Source organism: Chelonoidis abingdonii, chromosome 10 (assembly GCF_003597395.2).
Source record: "Chelonoidis abingdonii isolate Lonesome George chromosome 10, CheloAbing_2.0, whole genome shotgun sequence".
NCBI classification, from domain to species: Eukaryota; Metazoa; Chordata; order Testudines; family Testudinidae; genus Chelonoidis; species Chelonoidis abingdonii.
The window spans coordinates 69965964-69993835 of record NC_133778.1 but is presented as its reverse complement, the minus strand read 5'-3'; the positions used below and the strand labels follow the sequence as shown (position 1 = coordinate 69993835).

Genomic DNA, 27872 nt, shown 5'->3' with positions numbered 1-27872 from the left:
TGGGGGGGGACGACGAGATTCTGCCCAGCACACTGGAGACGGTGCAGAAAATAGATGTGCTCGGACTGGAGCCCCAAGGAATAATTCTGGCTGACTCAGCTAGAATTCCTGCAGGGTTCTCCCAGGGTGTGCACAGCTGGAGCCACTGTTTGCAGTCTCTCCAGGCATACAAACCGAGTGACCTTGCCATGTTGCCTGGTGCAAGATAGACAGGGAGAGAAGTCAAGGTCTCTCCACTCCGTTTTAGAAAGCAGGTGCCCATAAAAGTGCTAGCAAGGGGCAGCAACTGTACTCAGTAATGGGATTCTTCCCCTTGTGCCCAAGCAGAAGAAACTGCTTGTGCCCATCCCTGCCTACAGCATGGATACCCAGGTAGGGCTGGCAGGAATCTCACCTCTCCCCCCCAAAAAATTACAGCTAGCAAGCCATTTTCTTCATGCAAGCAGAAATCCTGATGGCAACACATTTCTGACATCCATCATGCCCACTACAGTTCTTAATTCAGCTAGAAGTCTAGCTGAAGCAGTTGGCAAATTTGCAATAGTAATTTTATCTGAGAGTCATCAGCCAGAAAGCATGGCAAACTCAAGCACATTGTAGGAATTCTTCACCCAGCTCTCCCAAAGCATCTCTGGGAGCCCCACTAACCCCGCAGCACATTTCCTGCCAATGGCATCATGAAGGAAGAGGCTGGTATGTAGCTTTATGAGGTTTCTGTGACTCCGATTTTCAAACCAACATATTCCTCAGAATATAAAATTGCTACTTACATAATAACTACATGAAGCTCACAGAATAACAGGAAACTGAATTTCATACATTGCTTGACTTTATTTAATAATTGCACTTGTCTGTCCAATTGTCTTAAATGTAATCAGCAATCTGGTTTAGACAACAGAAATAACCATGTACTTAAATGGTCAAGAGGCCTGTATACACAATACATACAGTAGCAGCGTTCACTCTTCACAGGATACTATACTTGAACACAAGGTGAAATTTAAGTTAGTAGAATCATATCTTACTCAACAGATCCCTGGGATGAAATCCTGGCTCCACAGAAAATCAATGGGTATTTTGTCATTCACTTCAGTGGAGCCAGGACTTCATCCCTGGCCTCATACCTGCATTTCTTTAGAGACAATATTAGTTGCCTACTACTTGTTACTCCTTTTAGGACTACCATTATGGGAGAATGACTAGAATTCTATTTTGGCTAATGTCATCAACAGACAGGCTACATAAATTTCAACTGCCTGGACAAATTCTAGCCTCAGACACACCTGAGTAACCCCATTACAGACAATGGGTAACTGAGGGTAGAATTTGGGCAGCAGAACTTTCATTACAAGTGACCCTCACAAAGTGGAAAGAACCAGACTGGCAGTTTGAATAAATATCTTCTTTTACTAGTAAACTGACCAAATTTGCTCTGGAGCCCTTGAGAGGGAGTAAATCTGAAGCCACACAATTCCCTTTGACAGAGTCACTATTCAGAGCAGAAACAAGCTTTTAAAGCATCAAACACATGATTCTCACTCAACTTTTCATACGCGTTTACAGAAAACTTGTGCAGCCCTTGCATAAACATGTATGCTTTAAAAAGACTGCCTTTATAAATCAACAGCACTATAAAGTAACTAAACACCAGGACAGTTTCCAGATTGTAATCTCCAATACAACACAAACCTCCTCAACCCTTCAAAAACTGACCTTTCCCAAACTAATATCCTAGTGAGCATCTGCACCTACAAAGGGTTAATGGGAAAAGGAGGACTGGACTTTTGTCTACACATAAACAAAGAACAAATATAAGGAGGATTATTCTGCCCCTCTCCTATCTTTCATTACAATAGTCTTCAGATTAAATTGAAATATAAAGGTGTCATCAAAACAACAGGCAGATCACCAGCTGGTATAAATTAGAATAGCTTCTTTAAGTCAAAGGAGCTATGCTGATTTTTACCAGCTTAGGATCTGGCCTAGCAATTTAATTTGTTAAATGGACCCGTTTGCTTTTGCAGGCTCTTGAACGTACTGTGCTGTTTTGCTCTGATTGTTGGTACAGCACCCAGAGCACCTAGTGGGTGTTTTATAATAGAATTAAATCTTTTTTCTGCACTTACCGACAACTGTGAGGTTGACTTGTGCTTGTCTGAAGCCCATTTTATTTTCTACCACTAAAGTGTAACATCCACAATGTTCTTGCTTCGTTGAGGATATAGTCAGCTTACTGCTGTTTTCAGCATTCTCGATTTTGATGTGTTCATTTTCCTGAATCTGCCAAATTAAACAGAAGAACTGTTAAAGCCTTTTCAAAAGCGAGGCTCCCAACCTTTCAGTCAGGTAGGAGCCCAAAATTACAGCACTAGGAGAGCAATGTAGATAATTCCATTACTGCAGCGAGTAAGAATAGCTGGCAAAGAGTAAAACTAACCAAGAAAGTCAATTGATGCAGGCCAGTAGTTCAGTGGTCCCAATCCTGCAAAGTATACATGCACACAGTCCTTTTGAGTTAATGAGTGTGTTTGGGTGTTAGGGTCCACCGGCTAAAATCCCTTTGCAGGATCAGAAAATGTAGTTGAAAAATCGTGTCTAACTGGCAAAAGAGCAAATTCTATTTAAATTGACATGAACAGGAGTTTTACCACTGACTTCACTGAAACCAAGATTTGGCCCCAAGAACACTGGTTCATTCGCCATTCACTTCTCAAGGCCCAACTTCACATTCTGGCCCAGATCATCCATGCCACTATCTGATTCTAGTCTCCATGTGTCCATATCAGCATTGCCGCACAAATTATCACAATAGTTTCCTAGACTGGAACAGTGGATGGTATCGTTGGTTGGAGTCAAACTGCACTGGCAGAACTGCATAGGAAAGTTACAAAGCACTGGCCTAGCTTTAGTAACACAGTCTGATTTTCCTGGAACCAAAAATAACTCTCTAAAATTAAAAAAACAAAAACCCAGAAAAATGCCATGGAAAGTATTTGTTACCCTTTTCAACTTCCATTTTGATTCTTCTGATACATTCACCTTTGAATTCTTAAAGTTCCCAAGCTGAATAGAATAAATAAATCATTCTAATTCATTTGAAATAGATAAAGATTTTAAGATGGTTTCAGAGAAAACCAAGAGTCAAAATCACAGCTGAACTCCATAAACATTTTAAGTACTTGTAAATATAACTACTACCTTTCAACTAAACCAAGAACCTCAGCATAAATGTCAAAAAGATTTCCGTTTTGATTTGTATTAACTTGAGACATTAAAGGGAATTAAAAAAACCTGATGCTACATTGTAACTGTAAAAGGAGTACACTGTGTTCTTATAGTGATGTAGACAGCACAATGTCAGTGCCCTTCCTCCTCCCACCATTTCCTGCCAGATAAGAGATTTTTCAATTTATTCTCTGCTTTTCATTAAAAATGAGGGCTATTTAGTTTAATTCTCTTGTCAGACATGTTTACAGAACAAGAAATCATGACGGTCAGAGCAGGTCTCTGCCCTTAGTTTAGATATAAAGCATGCTTTGGCATCTGCCCACTGACGTTAACCTGATAGCTGCGTCTGCAATACTAGCAACAGGAGTAAGTATTTTGGGAGTAAGTAACAATTTAGGTTCCATTCAAGGTGTTTTTCTTCCATCAACCTAGTTACTGCCTCTTAGCGAGGTTGATTAATTACAATGATGGAAAAAACCCTTCTGGCATAGCTGTTGATGTGCTGCTGTAGCACTTGTGGTGTAGGCATAGCTTAGTATTACAGCTACTCCCAATGAAGTCAATGGGAGCAGAGGTAGCCAATGCTACACACTCATGAAAATCCCACCCCAGAGACTCCATTCACTGGAGTGCAGCTATGCACACACAAGATACTGGGCTGTAATTTGCTGAGGTTCCAATGGGATTGTAGGTAGGTAGCATGATTCTCAAATTTTATTCGACTGCTTCAGTGCTCTATGAGAACACAATATGCCACCAACAAAACGGTCATATGGACAATTTTCCCCCACCAGTTCTAGTCACTGCGCTACATGCCCGGGTCACTCAGCAGGAAAAGGACCGCAGGCCTTTCCTTGCTGAGTTAAAGGAGAATTAGAGAGATGAGGTGGATGAGGTAATATCTTTTATTAGACCAACTTCTGTTTGTGAGAGACAAGCTTTTGAGCTTACAAAGAGCTCTTCTTCAGGTCTGGGAAATGTACTCAGTGTCACAGCTAAAAACAAGGTGGCACAGATTGTTTAGTGTAAGTAATTAATGCATAGATCAAGGGATCATTCAAGGTGAAGTGGTCAGTTAATATCTCTGCAGTCCTAAGGAGGAAAAAAATGCAGAGGGAGGATACAGTGAGTTTTAGATTGTTGTAATAAGCCATAAATGACTACCTTCATTTGCTCATTGTGACCCTATAAATTACTAACAGAACTCAGTATTCTATTCAGGCCCTGATTTTTAGTGTCTAGCAAAGGTATTCACTTAAGCTCCTAGGCTTGTCTTTTGAAGATGTAGTGCAGGATTCCTTTGAGGACACCGAATCTCTTTGAGGCTACTGCAATAAAAATAATATTTATAAAAAATGGTCTACTTGGTCCTAAATCAGTCTTTAGGTTGCAGAAATTTAAAGAAGTTTAGAACTGTTTAGTTTGGAAAAGAAAAGCCTCAGAGGAGATACCATGAAGGCATATAAAATAATGAATGGTAGAGAGAAAATTATTTGGATGCTACCAGGCACCCTTTCCATAATATAAGAAAAGGATACTTTGGAATAAAAGGCAACTGGCTTAAAATGTTTAAAAAGGTAGAACTTGCAATAGACTGTACAATTAATATAGAGCCCTGAAGTCCCCGATGAAATGTTCAACACTTATCTTGACAAACTCAGGTCTAGATTCTAAGCTTCCTTGTGGCAAGCACTGTTTTTATCTGTGTACTGTAGAGTGCTGAGCAACTTCGTAATAAAATAAACAGTAGCTGCTCCAGCAGATATTTATCTTTGCTCCATGCCAATATGATACTCCAGCTTCTGCTTGCTGAAGATCACACTGAGCTGCTGAGTTTAAAGTGTTTGAACTTGTTCACTAAAGCCCTGATTCAGGAAATTTTCCCTCTTCAGGAACAGTGCTTAAGTATGTGCTTTAGTCCCAGTGAGGTCACTTAATTAAAGAGAAAGGAATCATACAACAATAGTTTGTGGGAACATTTATATTCACAACAAACAAGCTTAGTGTAGAGATATTTTTGTTGTAAGATGCTCTTTACTCAAGAGTATTTTTCAGTGGCATTTGGTTCGATCTGCAAAGCTGAAAACCTGAAGCTCCAATGAAGAAAGGGGGATTTCTTGTATCAAGGGCAGGAGAGAAACATAGAACACTTCTTTCGGATTATGCATCCTTTTAGTTAGACATTGTTTCAGGCATTTCTCAAATTAATCATCATGCATTGTTAAAACACGACAAAAGAAAATTTACCTGCTTTCGGAATTTCATCCAGGTGCAAGTTAAGGGTGGCGTTCCTACTACTTTGCAAAACAGTTCCACTGATTCACCAGCACGGACTTTTCGGTCTTCTGGAAACTGAATGATCTGAGGGGGAAGAACTGAGAAAAAACCCAGCTCTTTAGAGAATTATATTTTCTATTTTCCTGAACAGTTGACTCCGTACATATTTGGGGTCAGGAAGAAATTCCCCCTCAGGTCAGATTGGCAGAGATCCTGGGGTTTTATTGTTGTTGCTGCTTTCCTCTGCAGCCTGGGGCACGGGTCACTTGCTGGTTTGAATTACAGGAAATGGTGGATTCTCTGTAACTTGAAGTCTTTAAATCATAATTTGAGGACTTCAGTAACTCAGCCAGAGGTTATGGGTCTATTGCAGGAGTGGGTGGGCAAGGTTCTGTTGGTTGCAATGTGCAGGTGGTCAGATCAGGTGATCACAATGGTCCCTTCTGTGAGCTAAAGAAGTAACTGGCAGCAATAATACATTGTTATCTCCTTCTAGTGGCTGATCCACAAGAGGATAAGACACACACTTTACCAGTGGGTGTCACAGTTAGTTGCTGACAGCAGAGGAATGTACAAATTTGGGACTCCTTGGTTCAATTCCAGATTTCGGAGGGAAAGGGGCTTTAGTGGTTACAGACCTTTCTGGCACTGTACTCCATCTCCTGCCAATCTTTTTCACTCTGCTCCTATCCTCTGGCTACCATTCTCCTCCACCCCCTATTCCGCACTTCTTGACTTTTGAATTCAAGTGCTTCCTCTTTTGCCTCCTCACTGCCTGGGCACCAGTCAGCACAGTGCTCAGAGCACAGGAGAGATGGTCTTCCTGCGCTGAGTTCTGGTGACCAGCAGCTCCTGACTGACCTGTTTTGGATGAAATTTTTGAAAAATATTCAGCCTGGAGCATGGCAAATATCAGCTTCAGTGGTTAAAGTTTGCCCAAGTTATAAACAACTGAACACAGGGTCCTATAACAGAAACTGTTGAGCAACCTTAAATTTAGGTGGAGCTACTAGAGAAGGGGAACATAGTGCTTTTGAAATTCTCCCCATTGAACATCACACCTACCATTTAATCAGAAGAAAACATGTAGCAGGCAAACATTTGTTTGAAGGTAGGAGTGGCCTTTTCTTGGAAATCCTATTGCATTACTGCCTATGCTTTCTGTGCAACAAAAAGCAGCTGTTTACCTGCCTTCGGGGGGGTCTTTGGAGGTGGTTTCTTTTTCACTGTTGCTTCACCTAGTAAAAAATAAATAAAAAAATTAAACAGTTCATTAGCAGATGAGTTTTGGGAGGCACAAATTAAATTATACAAATAGTCACATTCCTGGCAGTATTCTTGATCTCACTCCAGCACAAAATCTATGTTACACTTGTATTGCTTCTCGAAAGCACTTCCAAGGAGTCTGACCTGATCCTTAGAATACTCACATTTAAAGCTGGGATTTTCAAAGGTGTCTAAGGCAGTTTGGCATCCCTGTTCCTATTAGATTTGTGCTCTTCTGCATTTAAGCATCCACCATATTTGGTTTTGGCCCAGACAAATGGCTGAGATCCACCACATGCTGGATATCACCACAGATTTTCAATGTGCAAATTGCTGAATAGTTTAGAGAAAACCCCAATTAAAACTAGGTAGTTGATTTGTATTTCTTATTTGCGCCTCACGTGCGGATATAGAAATTGGCATACCCAGGAACTGAACACTAGTATTTTTCATTGCTTTTATGAATGGGACAGCTTTTGCCATTTTCCAAGATGCCGGGAATCTCACCATTGTTAAAAATATGGACTGGCATTTTAAACCTAGCTGCCTACATTTAGGTTCCTAAATCCATGTGTATGCAAGACAAGGGCTGCAGCTCTCATTGACTTCAGTAGAAACTGGGGTTTCTCCATATTTTCAAATATTAGACCACATCTGTTTTGGAGCTTAAATATTCATACAGCAGCTGAACCTATGTTTGAAATCTTTGGCCCATTAGTTATGAGAAATGTGATGAGAGATCAAATTGTAAAAACACTCTGTCTCTCTCATGTAAATCTCCCCTTTAAACAGATACTGAACATTCTGTATCTGCAAGTATTAGCTTCAGTCTTTATAAAAAAAAAAGCCTTTTTCTGGAAGCTGTGGAACATTTGGTTAGAACTGCAGTAGTTTTATTGTTCTGAGCTCTGAAAACAGTAATGCAGATAGCAAACAAAATACAGTTTTTACAGCTTTTGCTCATGTTACTAATGTAAACTCACTGCTCACTCTGTGTTAAATGTCCCTTCTATACCTGGTCCATGCAGGATATGAGTGTTCTACAGCTGCTAAATAAATACAGGGCTTGGTTTTTTAGCTCAAATGGTAGAAACTCAGCTTCAATCAGATTCCCCAGTTCAATCTCTAGTATTAGCAGAGATACCAGCTCTCACTTCTCACTTTAGATTGTTTCAGTAGAAAGAACTTTATAATTTATTTTTCAGCATCAATGCTTTTTCTCTTCTTTTTTGGGAATATCTTACAAAGTTTGGACAATGAAACTGGTCAATATCACTTTCTGTTTATAAAAAAGTTTAACTCCTCCCCCCCAAAAATATGTTTCGTTTTCACACGCGCTGCATGTATTGGTTTTGGTTGGGACCAGAAATACTGTGATACCCAGAAAGTCTATTCTCATAATACCTACAGCTGAGTCACAAAACAGGAAGTATTGTATATTCCCTAAGAAGCCCTGTTCCTTAGAGACTTCTTCAGCTGGTTATTGGTTCACTTTGGTATTTACCTTTGGGGTGTTTACCCTGACATAACTGAACCACCAGAGCATTTCATATTCACCCATCTCACTACACACTCCTTAAGGATCCATTCCTGTTTAACTGTAGACATGTACAGTGTTGTTGTAGCCATGCTGGTTCCAGGATATTAGATAGAGAAGGGTGAGGGGGTGAGGTAATATCTTACACAGAGCTAGTCTTCAGGTCACCTGTCTCTCTCACCAGCAGAACTTGGTCCAGTAAAAGATATTACCTCACCCCCTTGTCTTGTTAACTTTAGACAGATACTTTTAGAAATGCCCACAACTCCTTAAAGAGGACTATCAATTTTTGGGTTATCAGCCTAGTTACCTCTGGGTCTTGTTCAGCATCAGTGCTCTAAGGATGATCATCTATCTACATCAGGTAAATACCCTCCAACCCACAGCTCTCTCAAAATCTGTATGAGTAAAACAAAAGGAAGAGTGAGATCCTATATGTAACTCCTCAACTATGTTTGCTATTGGCCCGATTCTGCAATGCCTACCCATGTTGAATAGCCTCTGTTCCCATGAGCAGTCCCACTATCAATAGCACCTACTTATGTGAGTAGATACTAGTCATTAATGGTTGTAGAATCTTGCCTTCTATTTGTATTGTAAACTCCAAAGTGGGGCTTGATTCTGCCCTCACTGAAGTCAATGCAAGTTTTACAAATGACTTCTAGAGGAGTAGATTGTGTCCTTTGTTATTTGTTCAGCACAACTCCATTACTGTATAGTGCCATGTACACTTATTGCACTATATTGGTTTATACTAGGTATATATTATTCTTTTAGCTGCACCACACATCAGAGTCTCCCTGTCTCCTAAGAATATTCTAAACTGAGAGTGAAATTAATATTGATTGTCCTCCGAGAACAATGAAGGCTTTAAGTGCTAGTTAAAGCTGTGAAAGTGATCTCACGGACTACGTATTGTAGTATGTCTCAGATGAATGACATTAAAGGACTTCGGTGAATACGAATGAGCACAATTTGCCACATACTTTCCTGAGTTGAAGGTACAATGGGCAACTTTTAGAAACCCCAGTGCAGGACAAGTAACAGGAAAGGCACACGGTTCTGATCGAACAGGATCTATGCTAAACTCTTGTCTGATACATTCAAATAGTCACAACATAAACTATACACATACCGCTAAATCCTGGCTAACAGGCAAGGTAATGAGTAGAGTCGTTTCTGTCTCTGAATTTTCTTGTTTTTGTAAGATTCAGACTGACTACATCTCACCAGATATTCTTCCTGGTTACCTACATTTCATTCTCTAGCTTTCCACATGCATGTACTTTCAAGGATCTATTACATACACACTGTGTGTGTGTGTGTGTGTGTGTAATAGATCCTTGAAAGTACATGCATGTGGAAAGCTAGAGAATGAAAAAAAACGTAGGTAACCAGGAAGAATCTCTGGTGAGATGTAGTCAGTCTGAATCTTACAAAAACAAGAAAATTCAGAGACAGAAACGACTCTACTCATTACCTTGCCTGTTAGCCAGGATTTAGCGGTATGTGTATAGTTTATGTTGTGACTATTTGAATGTATCAGACAAGAGTTTAGCATAGATCCTGTTCGATCAGAACCATGTGCCTTTCCTGTTTCTTGTCCTGCACTGGGGTTTCTAAAAAAAGTGGGCTACTGGAACAAACCATTCATGGACGAGACAAGAGAACCTGGAATTGATGGAATGCTACTACAACAGTAGACCTAATGAGAGGGGATATATGAAACATATTGAGGGGATGTGGATGGACAAAAGACCTATATCCACCTTACTTGAGAAACAGCTAGTTACCGCAACAGCTTGCAACATAGAAAAGAGAGCTGCTGTCACAGCTGAGACAGACGACAACTTCCACATTACAATCCCAGACTCAAGAAGACCTGAAGAACAGTGATATGTGCAGTCGCCACAGACCTGAAGCTGAAACTTCACTTGCCCCCCCTGCCATTGGGCAGAGCACAGCAGCCTGTATAGAGCAATAGATCAATGGAGAAACTAGTACAGTCAATCCTCGAGACCGATTACCTAAAGGCTCAGTGGCAGAAGCTACAGATCAGATAGTATATTAGAAGATGCCAACAGAGCCCTCCTATGAGACACATGCCCTACTACAACCATAACTCAAACCAATGAAGCTGGTATACATGCTACAAAAGCTCTGTAATCCTGGAGATGCTTGGCAGACAGCGATCAAGAAGAACAACAGTATGTACCCACCGATCGCCTGGAAAATGAGGTATGGAGCATAAGTCAAGGCGACTCGGAAGAGAAGTTAGTGCAAGCTGTCGCAACTAGAGAAGGCGTGTAGAGATTAAGGATAAGACTCGGCTACTGAAAAATAATACAAGGACCTGACTCCATCTGAAGCCGCTAGAGACTGCTAAACAAAGGCTGCACAGGCACTAGGCTTCGCAGGCCTAAGGAGATACACTAGAGAAGCAGAGCAAAAAAGTAAAATGCCCTGATTCTCACAAAGAACCATCAAGATGGTACTCCCCAACTGCAGTGCAACAACACAACAACAGCCCAGACGCAACCAGCAGAGCAGAAACTGAACAGTACTAGGAAGAACATATGCCGGAGAAAGAGAAGACTTCATACACCAGTGCAAGTGCGCGACCTGAGAACAGACACAGCAATCTCCGCAGAAACAGAAACCAGTCACCATCCACAGTAGAAGACATCCAGCAGCGCGTCAAGAAATGAAGAGCTGGACAGCACCTGGACCAGACATGATTCCACACCTACTGGCTAAAGAAACTAACAGCAGTGGGCATGAACGCCTAGCAGCACAGATGAACCAGCTGCTAGCAGAGCAGGCCTCCCACCCAAAACTGCTAACACAAGGAAGACAGTGCTGATCGTGAAAGACCCTGCAAGGGACAGAACCGTCCAACTACGCGCCAATAACCTGCCTCCCCACAACATGGAAAGTCCTATCAGGCATCATAGCTGCCAAGCTACAGGACCACATGGCCAGTATCGAGCACGACACTCAGAAGCGGCATTGGGAACAACACCAGAGGCTCAAAACACCAGTTGCTGTATAGATAGAGCAGTCGCCAAAGACTCAAGGTCTAGACAGACCATCTGAGCACAGCCTGGATTGACTACAGGAAAGCCTATGACGTCAATGCCGCAACACGTGGATTGTGATGTCTGGCGCTATAACAAGTCACAGGACACTAAGGACCTTCTCAGACATCATGGGACTATGGAAGACAACACTGGAAGTCAACTCAAGGCAGCTTGCACAAGTGGCCATCAAGTGTGGCAGATACGCAAGGTGAAGCACTGTCCCCGCTGCTGTTCTGCATAGCTTAAACCCCCTCAGTCAGATAATCACAAGGACTGGATACGGGTACAGGTTCAGGAGTGAACTACACTTACAGCCACCTCCTCGTACTGGATGACATCAAGCTGTATGCTAAGAATGAACGAGACATCGACTCGCTAATCCACCTGACGGCGGATCTACACGAGGTAATCGGAATGTCATTCGGACTGGAGAAGTGTGGACCGGATGGTAGTGGAAGAGGGAAGGTAGTCAAGACTGATGGGGTGGAACTACCAGCGGGCACACTAGCAGACTACAGACCAGCTACAAGTACTGTTGGCATTCCCACAGTCACATGGAAACCACGATGAGGAGGCAAGGAGACAGCAACATCAAGTATCACAAGGATAAGACAGGTCCTTGAAGAGCCAGTCTCAGAGGAAGAAAAGATCCACGCCATCAACGATACGCCCTGCCGTCATCAGATACCGCGCTGCGGTATAGTGAGCTGGCCAAAGGAGGACATGGCAGACTGCGATGTGAAAACCCCGAGAGCTCCTCACAATGCACGGAGGTTTTCCACCCCAAGTCCAACACCTCAGAGACTGTATACCAGCCAGAAAAAGGCGGGCGGGGTTAGGTGAGTGTCAAGGCCACGTCGCTGGATGAAACCCGGAACATCCAGGAGTTACATCAGTAAGATGGCCCCCAAAGATGAGCTGCTGAGAGAATGCCTGAGGCAGCAGCAGACATAGAATGGAGAGACCAAGAGAAGAAGTGCATGGCAAGACAAGACCCTTCATGGATGTACCAATCGACAGATAGGCTAGGTGGCTGACATGGGAAATCCTACCAGTGCTGGAAAGGGCTGACTAAAGACAGACCTGGGGCACTGATCATAGAGCACAGGAACAGGCACTAGAGCGGCACAAGATCATTGAGCAGGGTCTACCACACTAGAGAGACCCAAGGTCAGACTGTGCAGAGAGGCCTCAGAGACAGTCAACACATAGTGGCAGGATGTAGATGCAGGCAGGAACAGCATAACTAGAACGCACAACCGAAGTGGCGGCATTGTGTACAGGAACATCTGCACAGCGTAATGGCGAGACCCTCCCAAACCAATGAGATTCCACAAAGGTGTGGAGAATAGCAGGCTAAGATCTGTGGACTTCCAGATCCAGACGGACAGCAGGTACTGGCAACAATCACCAACATCGTGGTAATAAGACAAAGCAAAGACAGCGTGCGTGATAGATATAGCAGTGCCAAGTGACAGCAACATCAGGAAAGAGAATAGAAGCTGGAGAATACCAGGGGCCTGAAGAGGAACTCGAAGGATGGGAAAGTAAGGCCAAAGTGGTCCCAGTGTGGGTAGAGCACTGGGGTCTGATCCTAAGCTGAGTGAGTGGTCAAACAGATCCGCAGGAACAAACATCAAGCTCTGTCCAAGGTGCATGCTAGGGAACAGCTAAGATACTGCGCAAGAACCTCAACACTCCAGCCTCTGTAGAGGACCCAGGTTGAGGAAAGCACATACCACCCATAGGGGTGAGAGGGATTTTTTTTTTTTTTATAATATACACACATACATATTCATACACATCTATCACTTCCGTCTGCCTACTACCTACCAGCCACTCATCTCATAAAACAAGAGTGCCTAACCACATCATTCCACATTATTCATTCATTCACAAATTAACACAGTGATAGTTACTTCATCAATGGAAATGGCCAGTGTGTGTGTGTGTGTGTGCGCGCGCGTATATATATATATATATGTGAAGATGTACAGTGAACCACCATCTGCTAAATTTACACTGCAAGTGAAACTAATGCACAGTTCTTATCCCTGTGAGAATTAAGGGCCATGCTCAGGCATTTTAAAAGGCTCTCGCATCAATGAGGATTTCCCTACCAGCTGAGCAGAGAACATAAACCTATCACCTCACTCAGCTGGGATTGCTGCTTTTAGTATAATACATAGATGCTGAAAAAATCCTGAACATTACTTGTACTTAACAGAAGATGTGCTGACTGCCACTGCACTTCATCAAAAGAACGCAGACTGGGTAGGGGTAGCGAGAAGGTCTGACTGATGATCCTGATCTTATTTTGCAGCCACAAATAGCTGTGGGCAGGAAGGAAAAACTGGGGCAATCTGGGAGGAGTGCATGCGTGTATTAGAGAGCTTATAGCTGTCCTCACTAACAGAATTTACTTCATTGTTCTTGGACTTCACCCTAAAAACTCCAGCTCCCACTGCATGTCTCCTGCAAAGGGCATAACCAAATTTCTCTCATTAGCTGCTGGAGACAGTTACAAAAAAAGAAGGCTAATAACATTAACCAAGTTGACAAGGTCAAAATGATTGTTTTCATTAAAATATTTGAGCCTCTTGCAAAATGTTAGTTATTTGGTTGTAGGCTGCTTCAGCTGTTTAGAAAAGACAATGTCTCTCTCTCCTGATATTTACATTGAAAGGGGCTGAAGCAGAACACCAGCTTACAGGAGACAAAAGGACACAATATTCTCTCCCTAAATGAATCAGACTCCCAGAAATGACATAATGTAAACTGTGCCAGGCTGGTATTTACATAACTTTATAGACAGATTTGCCTGTTAGGGAGTTTGTTTGAGCCAGCCAGAGGATATACATTGAAAGGGAAAGATTCCTCTGCAGGCTGATATCTGTGGAACATTTGGTCGGGCTGCTTCCCTGGCCCCGATGTCAAATTCATGGGAGCAGAGATGCTTGGAAACCTCTCTTTCTTTGTTGTTTCCCTTTTTTGGAATTCTACTAAAAATAGTCAAGAGTCCCCTCTCCCGGAGACTGCTCTCTGCACAGTCTGAGCCTTCATAAAATATCAAAGGAAAAGCAAATGTAACTACAGCATGGACACTTGGTCATCCAGGTAAAGCCTGTCCTTCACATTGATCCCAATTCAAGAAAACATCCTTATTTAGGACAGCACTTCCAGTATATGCTTACATCCCACTGATTTAATGGGCCTGGAAGCACATGCCTAAAGTTAAGCACATGGTTAAGAGCTGCCCTGAATAGGGATGGACTTCAGCACATGCTGGAAGAGTACAGTTAGTACCCTTGCCATGTGTTTGTACCGTGATCATATGCATCCAAGCAGCAGAGTAAGGCAGTGGAGGGCACATCTCCATACACAGCTGTGCAGGACGTAATCCAGTCATGGCTCAGTCTGAGGAAGAAGCAGGGGCTACAATCTTGAGACTCCACACCATGAGAAAACAGGTGTGGTGAGATGTCAGCATAGATCCTTCCACCTCCCCCACCCTTATGATTCCTTAAAGGCACAATGCCTTCCCCAGGGATCCTCCTGGAGCAGCACATGGTAGCCCTAAATACATGAGAGTCTTCATCTCTCCTTGGCCAGCACAGGGATTAATATCTGGGGACCATGTTCTCCCTGACACAAAGGAAATGAGCAGAAGGTAACTTGGGTAGGAAACTTCTCTAGCTATTAGGAGTAAAAGGATCTTTTGGTCAATCTCATATCCCCCTTCAAGATATGTTGGGAATCTGCTATGCTACAGTTTCAATCTACAGTGGATACATAAATTGCATTTAGCACTGACAGATGCTAAAGAAACTGCATTAACAAGTGTAAAAAGTTATTCAGTAGCAGTATTGCCCATAGCAGCCTTGAGACCAGGCCCAACTGTGCTAGGTCCTATACAATACACAGTAAGAAACAGTCCTGGTCTTCAAGAACATACAATCCTGGGAACTGAATATGCATCATCTAAGTCCCAGTCCCACGACTAGACAAAAGATCATTGTTCCTTCCTTGGGCCAGATTTTTCCTGGTGTAATTCCACTGACCTTTTATATGAAAATATCATCTATGGTCCCTTATAACACATTAGCAATTGTGCACAACAGCTAAGAACAGAAGACAAAGAACAAAAAATGAAAGCACTGGCAGAGACACTCCTTACCCAATTAAGCAAAGTTATGGGGATGAAAACCGCTATAATGAACTAGAGAAAGTGGCATGGAACACCCTGTATCTAATAGCTGGCCTTCTACCCCTTCATCAGTCAGCAACAAATACATTCCAATGGAAACATTGCAACACTTTCATCTCTCAAAATACAAAACACTGAACAACCTTCTCTATCTCCTACATCAAACATGCAAGAACATCACATTTTAAAATACAAAAATATATCAAATAAGAGACAGAACTCAAAAAGCAAACATTATAACTACCATCTTGGTTGACACACCAGGACTGAACCAGGGACCTCCTGACCTAACCACATAAGCAGCTAATAGTTTAAGCTAAAGACCCAAGCCTCTCTAGGTAGAGATTAATATCCTCTGTGGTCTGGTGACAGAAAGATGCCTACAACACCCAGTCACCACTGGAGAATGTGGAGTATAAGATTAGACTATAATGCGGTGTCCTCTGGTACTGTAATGTATTGCTGTCCCATGACACAGATATAAGAACATACAAAAATAGCTGGAAAAGAAAGTAGAGCAGCGACAAGAGAACCTGCCCAATAGTCCAGAAACAGTAGTGAAGGGTTGAAAACTAAACAGTTCCAGGTTCACAATTTCTCAAGCAGCAATTTTCTCACATTTTGAGATTATTAACTTAGTAATCAAAGAGTTAAATTTGGTGACAAACAGAAGCTAGACAGAATAACTCATTTGCCATCCAGGCCAGAGAGTAGGGTAACATTTTTCTATAAATGTCTATAATAGTTTTTATTTTCTCATTAAAAATGACCAGCTGGTTCAATGGAAAATCCCATATTTAGCTTCTAAAACATTTAAAGACAGATCCATCATTACTTTTTCAACAGCCTCCCTTAAGAAATCTGGGCAAATTCACATAGACTTTCCCAGGAAAGAGAGAAGACACACTGACATACTCTTGAGCCTCTTTTACTCAGAAGATTAAATATAGTAGGAGACATTATTTTCCTAACAGCCATGGTAGATGAGAAGACTGGTTCAAAACAACTTTGATAGGACACAGGCTGTTCCTACACCACATTAAACCAAGGCTAGTAAGTATATAGAAACCAAGCATGAAATAGAAATATAGGCTCCTCAGATCTGGCCATACACCACTGAAATCAATGGGAATTTTACCACTGACTTCAGTGGGAGCAAGGTTGAGAAGTCGGGCTCTTGTAGTTTTCATGTTCCTCACATACCAGGAGGTCGTGAACACTTACAACCCTCATTGTCTTCAATTACGTAAAACGTGGTGCTAAGATGCCATGGCCAAACTTGCAGAATTAGGTCCTAAAGCCAAGTTCTTGAGTGGATATTTAGACTCCAAAGTATATGGGGCTTGATTTTCAAAAACGTGGAGCATTCAGCTGCTCTGAGGGACTTCGGCAAGAGTGAATAGGTGTTCAGCACTTAAGGAGTCTAAGAATGGATTTAGGAGCCCAGCTTTAGGCTCCTGTTTTTGAAAACCTAGTCTGTCTTGTGTTTCTGTTTCATACTCAAGTTCTCATATACTTACTAGATTATTTCATTGGAAATTTACAGTGTGTAGCATCTCTCTGGTTCAGCCCTATGTTGCAAAAAACATATTTCTGGACAGATGCTCTCATTTTTCTTCACGTAGGACAATTAATAAAAGTCACTCCTCTTCTGGCAACATGCAGTTATGTAGGATGGACTATAAGCAAAGTCCATGGAAAATACTGCTCTTTGCCAATGTTCACTCAGTTAGAAAATGTCAGTATGGCATAAACTGTACAGTAACCTGGCAGGGATTCAAGTAGCATACCTGGCATAAGTTAGATGGTAGTGAACTAGGCATCAAGGAGGAATAACTTACACAATAGGTGACTATTTCTCTATTGCTTTATATATACACATTAACTGGATTCTCTATTGTAAACTAAGGCACCAATTAAAGATTCAACAAGCTGAGTCTCTTATGCTCTTTTATTTCAACTAGTTGAGGCTTGATTAATTCTCAGTTTCACAAAACCCAGGTATGCCCAACTGAAACTTCTGCTCCAAATGTCCGGAGCTTCGGGGAAGCTCAGGTCCAGATCCAAGTGCTACGGCTCAGTGTCCTCTTCTTTGTGTATATTAAGGAAGCAGATTTCAGCTGGGAACAAATCCAGTCCCACTGTCTATGGGGAAAGAGGCTTCCCGGCCAATGAACTGGGTATTCCAACGTACAGGATACGGTGATGAATGCTTTGCAGTTACTGCTCAGAACACAGCCCTGCTTTTGGGAACACTCTACATGTCAGCATGCAATGGGTGGGGCATGAACATCCTGGGAAAAGGGGTGGAGCGAGGGAAGCAGCTTGGAGTAGCTTACTTGGATCCTTAAAATGCTCCCTACTCCCTTAGAGAGTGAAGACAATCGTCATTGCAACAGAATTGTCCTCTCCTCTACCCCTTGCTGTACCTGCATAGTGCCTGGGGCCAGTTACTTGCACAGTAAATGGGATTTGCTCTTTAGGGCAAAATTCTACATCCATTTCGGATGCACACATCTCTGCTAACACATTTTGCATCCCCTAAGAACACAGATCTCCCACTGCTGCCTGTTGAAACAGCAAAAGACCAGATTTGGTATTTTTCCTGCATAATTTTGTCCTAACCTAGGGGTATCTGATTTCCCAGATCCAGTTAGTTTCCCCATCCTCACAAGAAGAAGAACAAATCTGTAACTGGGCAAATTTTATATAGAGGTAAAAGAGCTTGAAAGTGTGACACAGCAAATGGATGTGGAAGCACTTCATTTCATAAGGGAGAAATATGCATTAGTGGCCATGGTTTGTACTTACACTATAGTAATAACTCTCAAAAGTTGTCATTCCATCTTGACAAGGAATGGATAACAGTGAATAAACTGAAGTGTTTTATGATTTGATTATATACCTCCCAAACCAGACATGTCAAGTCTGGTTCTTTAATGTGACGTTTACCTAAAATGGCTCCTACAGACTTGGATTCTCAGACAAGGTTTTTTTTTTATTGAAGAGCAACTAACAGAACTATGTGCTAATCACTTGGTCATCGACTGCTGATTTTTCCACAGTAATTAAAATGCACTGAATCCTCCCTGCTCTGGAGATAAATATGTAACATGATAAAGAACCCCTGACACATTTACATTTATGACATAGTCTTCCAATGATGCCGCTGCTCAGCATTCCATCCATGCAACAGTGATGCTGAGAAATCAGATCTGGTAAGATAAGGCCAGAGCCTTCCAGAGGATTTATTCTGGATAGTGTTGTGATGACATTTTATTAACAACTGTCAGCAAAAGTAAGCATAACATTTGTCTGATGTGAAATCAAACAGATTTCATGTAGTAGCAGGAATAAAGATTTATTTCAGCAAGATACCAAATACTTTTAAATACTGTAGTTCCTGTTCCTGGGCTTGTTCCTTTCCAAATAAATAAATAAAATCAATACTCAAGATATTTTTTCTGATAGTACAATGCATTTTTCACTGAGCAGAGGGAGAAGTTGTACCTGATCTGATTAATCTCTGTGTTAAATCATCCCTTCAACATGTATCGTGTAAGTCGGAGTTAGAGGTGTAATACGTGCAGTTGAGATCGGAGAATCCAATACAACCAAATGGAATTTACTTCATCTGCTGATAAGAGTTAGTCACCATTCCCTAATATTTAGCTTAAAACGGTGCAGTGAAATATGCCTACAGAATACAGCAGGCATTTCTTTCAAGACACTCACAAATGTGTCATTCTTCTCATACACCTCGGTTTCGAAGGTGTTAAATTCTAGAAGACCATTTCAGAATGCATCAGTGTCTGGATCACTGCATTACTCATTGTGAGCTGCATGTAGTTTGTTCCCACTATAACGGAGTTGTGTTGTTGCACTGTTAAGCCCTGGTTCAATCACAATCCCTCTGCAACTGCTTCCAGCTGTTACATATTTATTTTTGGTTGAATCGTTTGGTATTTCATAAAGGTGATGTTTTCAGAGAGCAGACATGTTCAGCCCTGAAAACCAGCTCTGCGACAAGAGCTATTTTTCATAATTTTTAAAATCAGCTCACTCTGGAAAGCAACTGTGATATAGTGGATCGAGGGAGCACAGGCTTCAGAGTTAGGAGACTTAGAATCTAAGTCCCACCTTTGCCACTGGTTCATTTTGTGGTCTTGGGCAAGTCACTTAAGCAATTTTTTTAAGAAACTAATTATTTTGGACTCTCTACATAGGACACTTTAAAGGGGCCTCAATTTTAGAAAATACTGGGTATTCACCCTCTGAAAATCCATGCCTTTAAGGACAATTAGAGTTGAGTACCAAAAAATCACTAGTCAGCTTTGAAAATGGTAGTCTTAAACTTCTCTGCCTCAGTTTGCCACTCCATAACAGAGGGCAACATTCTTCTTGATAGGGCGGGGTGAGGATTAAAGTTCATAAAACACTAGAGATGTAGACCAAGATTTTCAAAGCCACATTGGACATCTGGATGCCCAATTCCCATTAATTTTAATGGGAATTAGCTGTCCACATCTTTTTTGGTGGCTTCTCAACTGGTGGCCCATGCATTATCCATTGACAATGTGACTGCTCCAGCAATGCAAGGAACTGTACATAAACTCGGCAAACTTCCTATTCTCCAGGGTCTTGTGTGCTTATTGACATGTGCGAGGAGTGAATGCAATACATCACTATTCTGATCTAGTAGTATTTTACAGGCTAGCATTTTGTTCAGGTGTAAGTGACAAACCAAAGCCAGAGGAAGTGAAGTATCAAATCAAATGAGAAAATGGCTCTTGTTCCAGGAGCATAGGGAACCCATGACACACTCTTTTTAAACCACATGATGAGCTGCATGAAGTTGAGGGTGGCCGTTGACATTGGCCAATTGTAGCACTCTGAGGGAATAGCATATCATCAATATTAAAAATGTCACTGGTTGCTTTGTCTACAGGGTGTTTTTTATGAGATACTGGGCAGGATTGAGGCAAGTCCTTGATCTTGGACCACTGTAATTTTCATTCCACAACTACTGCCATGTTAGGAGACCCTCCCTTACAATCTTTAGCCTAGTGGTTAGGGTGCTCTAAGGCATACGAGACCCAGGTTCAATTCTTCACTCTGCCTGATGTCCCCAAGGAATTTGAAGCTTGATTTCCCATACTGCAGGAGAGCATCCTTGTCACTGGGCTATGGGATATTTTTGGTATGGGTCTGTCTCAATCTCTCCTGTTGAAGCTCTTCCACGTTTTATAAATAATTAGTCATTAGAACAGGGATGTGAACTTGGGAGTCCCTAGACAAGTATCCTAACTACCCGAGTACAACATCATGCTCACTTTCTCTTTACCTGATCAAATGGCCTTGCTTTCATGAATGAGTATTACCTGCCAGTATGAATGACAATTAATAGTCATTGGGCCAGGGATCCACTTATCAAAGCTAGTGGGACATTCGTTATGTTCAGATATAGACATTCACATAAAATTGGACCAACTAGCACATTTCACTTTGACATGATGGTTTTTTTTAAATTACTTTTCAAAAAACTTGCAAGTAAACCCATCTTCAAACAATGCAAATAACACAGAGTTAACCCAAAAATACAGCTATAGGCAGGGCACAGATAGTCTAGGACTGAGGAGGTGACATGGCCTGGAAGAGACTGGAACCTATTTAGACTGGGATCTCTTACTTTATTGCATTTATGAAAGACACTCACAGTTGTAATAGTGATCCTTTAACACGGTACACACACACACACACCATTAAGTCCATTATCTTTCAGATGGCAATGATTCTTACTAGCACATTATCTGAGTGGGATTTTAGCTCATGGCTGAGATGGTAAACGCTACTGAATTGGTTTTTATATTAAGTATGTCACCACAGAGGAACATAAACAGGAATGTCAGGAAGATGAGTACACACCCAGTGAGACTTAAGGCTGAGATGTTCAAAGCTGCCAAAGGGATCTGAACATCCAATTCCTTGTAAATTTCTTTTCTATTGAAGGTAAAGTAAAAGCTGATGGTCCTTCTTAACTCTTCCTATTCCCTTTAAGGCCAGATACTCAGCTGGTGTAAAGCAGTGTAGCTCCATGGAAGGCCATGGTGCTATGTGAACTTGCACCCAGATCAGGATTGAATACTAAGCGAAGGATCCTCAAGTTGTTGTGTTTTGGTAGGTACAATGTAATGTGCAAGTCACCTTTAAAGAAGAACATGTCTATCTGTAGGCAGGGAGCAGCACTTAGAGGATATTTTTAGGATTCATACACAGCATGTATCATGACAACACGTTTTGAGGTTACATGGTAAACACAGCCTTGTTATGCATCAACAGTCCAAAAGGTGATGTTCATTACTATACTTACAGTGCAGAATCAAATTGTATTGGGCAAGTCTACAATAAGCTGTAAGTACTCCATTTACCAGAAAAGCTGACTATTATTTAAAACAGATAATTACATTATTTTGTGGCTCCATCAGAAACACCTTACACAAGGAAACTTCTTAAAGACAACGACACGATTTTTGCATTTAAAAAGAATCTTCTCTCTACAGCTTCTTTAAGAGCTAATATATTAAACAATTTGGGTTCATTTCAGGGAGATACCATATGTTCTGCTACTCTTTCTTTTAAATGCAGCAGTGCCACTTGAAATAAAACACTGTATATTACCACACTGGCACTTTTCTCCTTAACCTTGCTGATATATGCAGAGTCGCAAGTGTGTTGTCACTGCAAAGAAATGTAGTGCATGTGTACAGTGGTTTCCCCAGGAACTGAAATGGGAGGGGGGGGTGTCAGGACCAATGAGATATATAAAAGAGATACGAATAAAGTAAATGTTTTGTTGGGATGATGCAAATTTAACATAAGAATAATGCAAGTTACATCAAAATACATAACAGGTCTAGATTTCTAAAAAATATAATTTAAATTAATACTTTTTTTTTAATTTGACTTTTGAAAAGTGAGCCATCATGGGATAAGAGAGAAGTCCTCTTACGGATCAGTAACTGGTTAAAAGATTGGAAACAAAGGGTAAGAATAAATGATCGGTTTTCAGAATGGAGAGAGATAAATAGTGATATCCCTGAGGGGTTGGTACTGGGACCAGTACTGTTCAACATACTCATAAATGATCTCGAAAAATGGGTAAACAGTGAGGTGGCAAAAATTTGCAGATAATACAAAACTCTTCAAGCTAGTTAAGTCCCAGACAGACTGCGAAGAATTACAAAGGGACCTCACTAAACTGGGTGACTGGGCAACAAAAATGGCAGATGAAATTCAATGTTGATAAATGTAAAGTAATGCACTTTGGAAAACAATCTCAACTATATATACAAAATGAAGGAGTCTGAATTAGCTGTTAACACTCAAGAAAGAGATCTTGGAGTCATTGTGGAAACATCCACTCAACGTGCAGTGGCAGTCAATGATTCCCAACATTCTGTTTGCTTTTTTAAAAACAACAGGAGGACTTGTGGCACCCTAGAGACTAACAAATGTATTTGAGCATAAGCTTTTGTGGGCCCACTTCATCGAATGCATAGAATGGAACATATAGTGAGGAGATCTATATACATACAGAGAACATGAAAAGGTGGAAATTCCCCAACCAACTCTAAGAGGCTAATTAATTAAGATGTGCTATTGTCAACAGGAGAAAATAAAACTTTTGTAGTGATAATCAAGATAGCCCATTTAAGACAGTTTGACAAGAAGATGTGAGGATGCTTAACATGGGGAAATAGATTCCATGTGTGTAATGGCTCAGCCATTCCCAGTCTCTAGTTAAGCCTAAATTGATTGTATCTAGTTTGCATATTAATTCAAGTTCAGCAGTTTCTAGTTGGAGTCTGTTTTTGAAGCTTTTTTGTTGCAAAATTGCCACCTTTAAATCTATTACTGAATGGCCAGAGAGGTTGAAGTGTTCTCCTACTGGTTTTTGAATGTTATGATTCGTGATGTCAGATTTGTTTCCATTTATTCTTTTGCATAGAGACTGACTGGTCTGGCCAATGTACATGGCAGAGGGGCACTGCTGGCACATGATGGCATATATCACATTGGTAGATGTGCAGGTGAACGAGCCCCTGATGGCATAGATAATGTGATTGGGTCCTATTATGGTGTCACTTGAATAGATATGTGGACAGAGTTGGCACTGGGCTTTGTTGCAAGGATAGGTTCCTGGGTTAGTGTTTTTGTTCTGTGGTGTATGGTTGCTGGTGAGTATTTGCTTGAGGTTGGGGGGGCTGTCTTTAAGCTAGGACAGGCCTGTCTCCCAAAATCTGGGAGAGTGAGGGATCATCTTTCAGGATAGGTTGTAGATCTTTGATGATGCACTGGAGAGGTTTAAGTTGGGTGATGAAGGCAACGGCTAGTGGCATTTGTTGTTTTCTGTGTTGGGCCTGTCTTGTAGTAGGTGACTTCTGAGTACTTTTCTGGCTCTGTCAATCTGTTTTTTCACTTCAGCAGGTGGGTATTGTAGTTTTATGAATGCTTGATAGAGATTCTGTAGATGTTTGTCTCTGTCTGAGGGATTGGAGCAAATGTGCTTGTATTTTAGAGCTTGGCTGTAGACAATGGATCGTGTGGTGTGTCCTGGATGGAAGCTGGAGGCATGTAGGTAAGCACAGCAGTCAGTAGGTTTCCGGTATAGGGTGGTGTTTATGTGGTCATCATTTATTAGTACTGTAGTGTCCAGGAAGTGGATCTCTTGTGTGGACTGGTCTAGGCTGAGGACGATGGTGGGATGGAAATTATTGAAATCATGATGGAATTCCTCAAGGGCTTCTTTTCCATGGGTCCAGATGATGAAGATGTCATCAATGTAGCACAAGTATAGTAGAGGTGTCAGGGGATGAGAGCTAAGGAAGCTTTGTTCTAAATCAGCCATAAAAATATTGGCATACTGTGGGGCCATGCAGGTACCCATAGCAGTGCCGCTGACTTGAAGGTATATATTGTCCCCAAATGTGAAATAGTTGTGGATGAGAACAAAGTCACTAAGTTCAGCCACCAGGTTTGGCATGTAACTAGTTCAAAAAACTAGGGGGGGTGTTGGGGAAATTCAAGGGGGATGTACACCCCCCCAGGGCGGGTGTAGGGAAATCACTCCATGTGTATCTTACTGATATACACTAGAAATTTTTCCAGGTTATGGTTAGTGACAACTGTCATTTCAATTAATGCTCCAACAAACCGAACATTATTAACTTGAAACAAAAAGTGCACAAACCCCACAATCCAACTCAAATGGAGAAAAATTGAGCAGACTATGGTACAGATGACATTTTATTCAGGTTACAGGGTCACCTGCAGTACCCTCTCTTCTCCGTACAGGAAATAAAGTGTGCCTTGAATCTGCAGTGATAGTAAACCTTTTGAGAATTTCCAAGTTCCTTTTAGAAAGCAGTCAGAAAAGAATCTGTGTGGTAAGTTTACTGCATCATGATGGGAACTGAGTGGGATGTGTCAAACACTGTTGCCTCTTCCCTCCATTCTCCCTAAGGCACAAACTCTCAATTCGCATGACCTGCATGGAAGGGTTAAAGAAACAACACAAGCTGCCTGCCTTCATTACTGTGCTTGTACACAGGAAGTACCACCAAAGCTCAAGCACTCCTGATTCCAGTGAAAAGGAAATTGTTAAATCATTACACCACTTACTCTCTGTTGCAAGTACAGGGGGAAGCGAGCTCTTTGGCTTTTTGGTCTTCTTCTCAGCAGACTTTGGGGTCTTTGTAGGTGAGGGATCTGGAATTAAAACAAAAGTAATAATAAAATATTCATCTTATTTAAGAATTGAGGGGGAGAAGAAAATCTTCCCCTCATTCATCATAAATTGTTTTTGGTCTTCCTGCAAAGTTGGGGAAAACTGTTGGTTTGCACATTGTTTACACAGGATTTACTGCTCACAGTTTCTGGGGAACGCCAAGCTCCAAAGAGAAGAGGGACCAACAAGGAAGGCGAGCTCTCTGCAGTTCAGAAGCAGCGGCACTCGGGACTTGACAAAGCTGACACAGTTAACGGCTCCAATTAAAGGGGACAATGCCAAGGATGACTAGCCTTTCTTAACCAATGAGAAGAAGGGGGGTTGTGCCTGAGCTGCTCTCTGCACAGCTCAGGATGGAGGGCATAAACCAAAGAACTTAACCAAACTTTAACCAAAGAAACTCTTATCACCTATACATGGACTGACAGAATGCAGAGAGCTTAGAGAGGCAAAACCTCATAGGCCCAACAACACTCTATACTAACTGTTCTAAAATCATTTTAGAAACCCAGTGGCAGCAGGAGCAAAGAGGGATTAGACCCCAAAGCAGCCCCATTGCTCAGCTCCCTGCTGGTTCTCGGCTTGGGCTGTCTGTTGTGAGGATTAAGTTACAATTTTCACAGAAAGAATGCACAGGGGAAGCAGGCAGCTATTTTTTTGCCATTTAGTGAGGGATGAGGTTGGGAAAGAGCACGTCTAGAAAGAGGGAGGGAGTTTTACTGAAGGAGTTTCCCTATCAGGGAAAGTACTTACCATCCATCAATACTTTGCAAGCACATTCAGCTCTCCCTGCTGCATTCTCAACTATGCATTTGTACTGGCCCACATCTTCAGGAAAGGCCTTGTCAATGGTGAGTGAGCACAGTGACCCTAACACAAAGGAAAGAGAGGTCAGAGACACATTGCATTTTGCAAATTCTGGAAGTACAGTGTTGCTAGCAGTGATGGAGCAGAGTGGCTGAACTGTACTGGCAATGCTGAGTTCTGTAGGAGATCACAGTTCCTCAAATGCTGTTTGTGTCTCTACGCTGGAAGATATGGTTTCATTAAACTAGGAGGCCAATTTTCAAATTCACTGGAGTGATGAACACCTTATATATGAAGGCTGAATTAAGTAAATTACTCTGGATTTTCAAAGAAGGACCGAGGCACCTAAAATGGATTTTTGGTAGAGATGCATGCAAGAGCCAGATACAAACCTTTGTTAGTAGTAATAATTATTTGTATTATAGCAGCACCTAAAGGCTCCATCTGAGACTGGGGCCAGATTGTGCTAGGTGTTGTACAACTAGGTAACAAGGAAATGGTCTCTGCCCCAAAGAGCTTAAAGTCTAAGACTGCGGACAACTGGACCTCTGCAAATTGATCAGATGCAGGCTTTTGGTTTGGTCTCATCTCAGCATCCAAGGGTGAAAATGGGTAACCTAAGCTTGAAGATAGGTACCTAAGCTTGAAAATAATACTGCAAAAGTCACTTTCATTTTGTTGGCATGGCTCAAAGAACAAGTGTAATGGTAGCTCTCAAAAAAGAAAAAGGCCCATACATCAGCACTATCAAAAGGTATTGCTGCAGCAAATGCATTCCTAGAGGAAAATGTACAAGACTTAGTTTCAATCGGCTCACAGAGACAGAATGCAGGATTCCACCTCAATTCTGTTGTGACCATGGAATTCTTACCCAAGGGAAACGAATTTCCTGTTTAAAACATGCTATTCTTCTGTGAACCAAGAGTCTGTTTCCAATAGGTGGAGGCTGTACCAATGACTTACTCAGTCCAACTCTGGGCACATCCTTCCTTTTCCCACAGTTCATATGCTGCTTTGGTGCTTTTAGAGTGACTTAGCCCCCTGGTTAAAGTAAAATCCAAACACAAGCAAGCAGCTCTCTCAGCTCAGGTGAAAGAGAGGGCTTGCTTCCTTCCTTCTTCTCTCTTTGGGTAGCACAGCCTGAGCCCCTAACACACCCGAGTACAAATTCTGAGCCTCCAGCCCAACAGTGCTCGATTGTCCAAGCCTCTTCTGTCTTCTATTTATCATTCCTGAAGTCTCATGTCCCACTTTCTCTTAGGCCTCTCCAGTTATCTTGGACACTCTGACTACCCTACCATTCTCCAGCACCTCGTACTGGTTGATCTCTTTCTCTGGGTTAAGTACAGACTACCTCTCAGCTCCCAGCAGGCCTGCCTCTTGGTCACACATGTCCCTATCTCATGATCTGAGAAGGAAAACAATCACAGGTGAAACTGAGCCCAAACTCCCTTAGAAGTGTGACAGGAATATCATAGAAGATTAGATTTCCCAGGGATACACAAAGATTTGGCTTCAGGTCTGATGCAATAACTGACCTCTTCGTATAGAGAAAATCTCCCTTTTTAAAAGGGTATGTCATGATGTGAAGCAAAATGAAATGTAATGAGACTGTTCTCAACGCAATTGCATTGTGAGGCAAGCATGAGTAGGACGACAATGATTTTATTTTTTTTTGGACTC

At 41.7% G+C, this 27872-nt stretch overlaps 1 protein-coding gene across 2 annotated transcripts in view; it reads right to left on the bottom strand.

The window, feature by feature from the left end:
- The window catches only part of MYLK (myosin light chain kinase), a 331787-nt gene that overhangs the window by 60356 nt on the left and 243559 nt on the right, over positions 1-27872 (bottom strand). For both annotated transcript variants that reach the window (XM_032797034.2, XM_032797035.2), the window contains 5 exons: positions 26136-26252; positions 25277-25363; positions 6693-6743; positions 5476-5603; positions 2127-2280 (listed from right to left, as the gene is read on the bottom strand). In XM_032797034.2, the coding sequence (XP_032652925.1) occupies positions 2127-2280; positions 5476-5603; positions 6693-6743; positions 25277-25363; positions 26136-26252 (537 nt within the window). The remainder of the gene's footprint in view (positions 1-2126; positions 2281-5475; positions 5604-6692; positions 6744-25276; positions 25364-26135; positions 26253-27872) is intronic.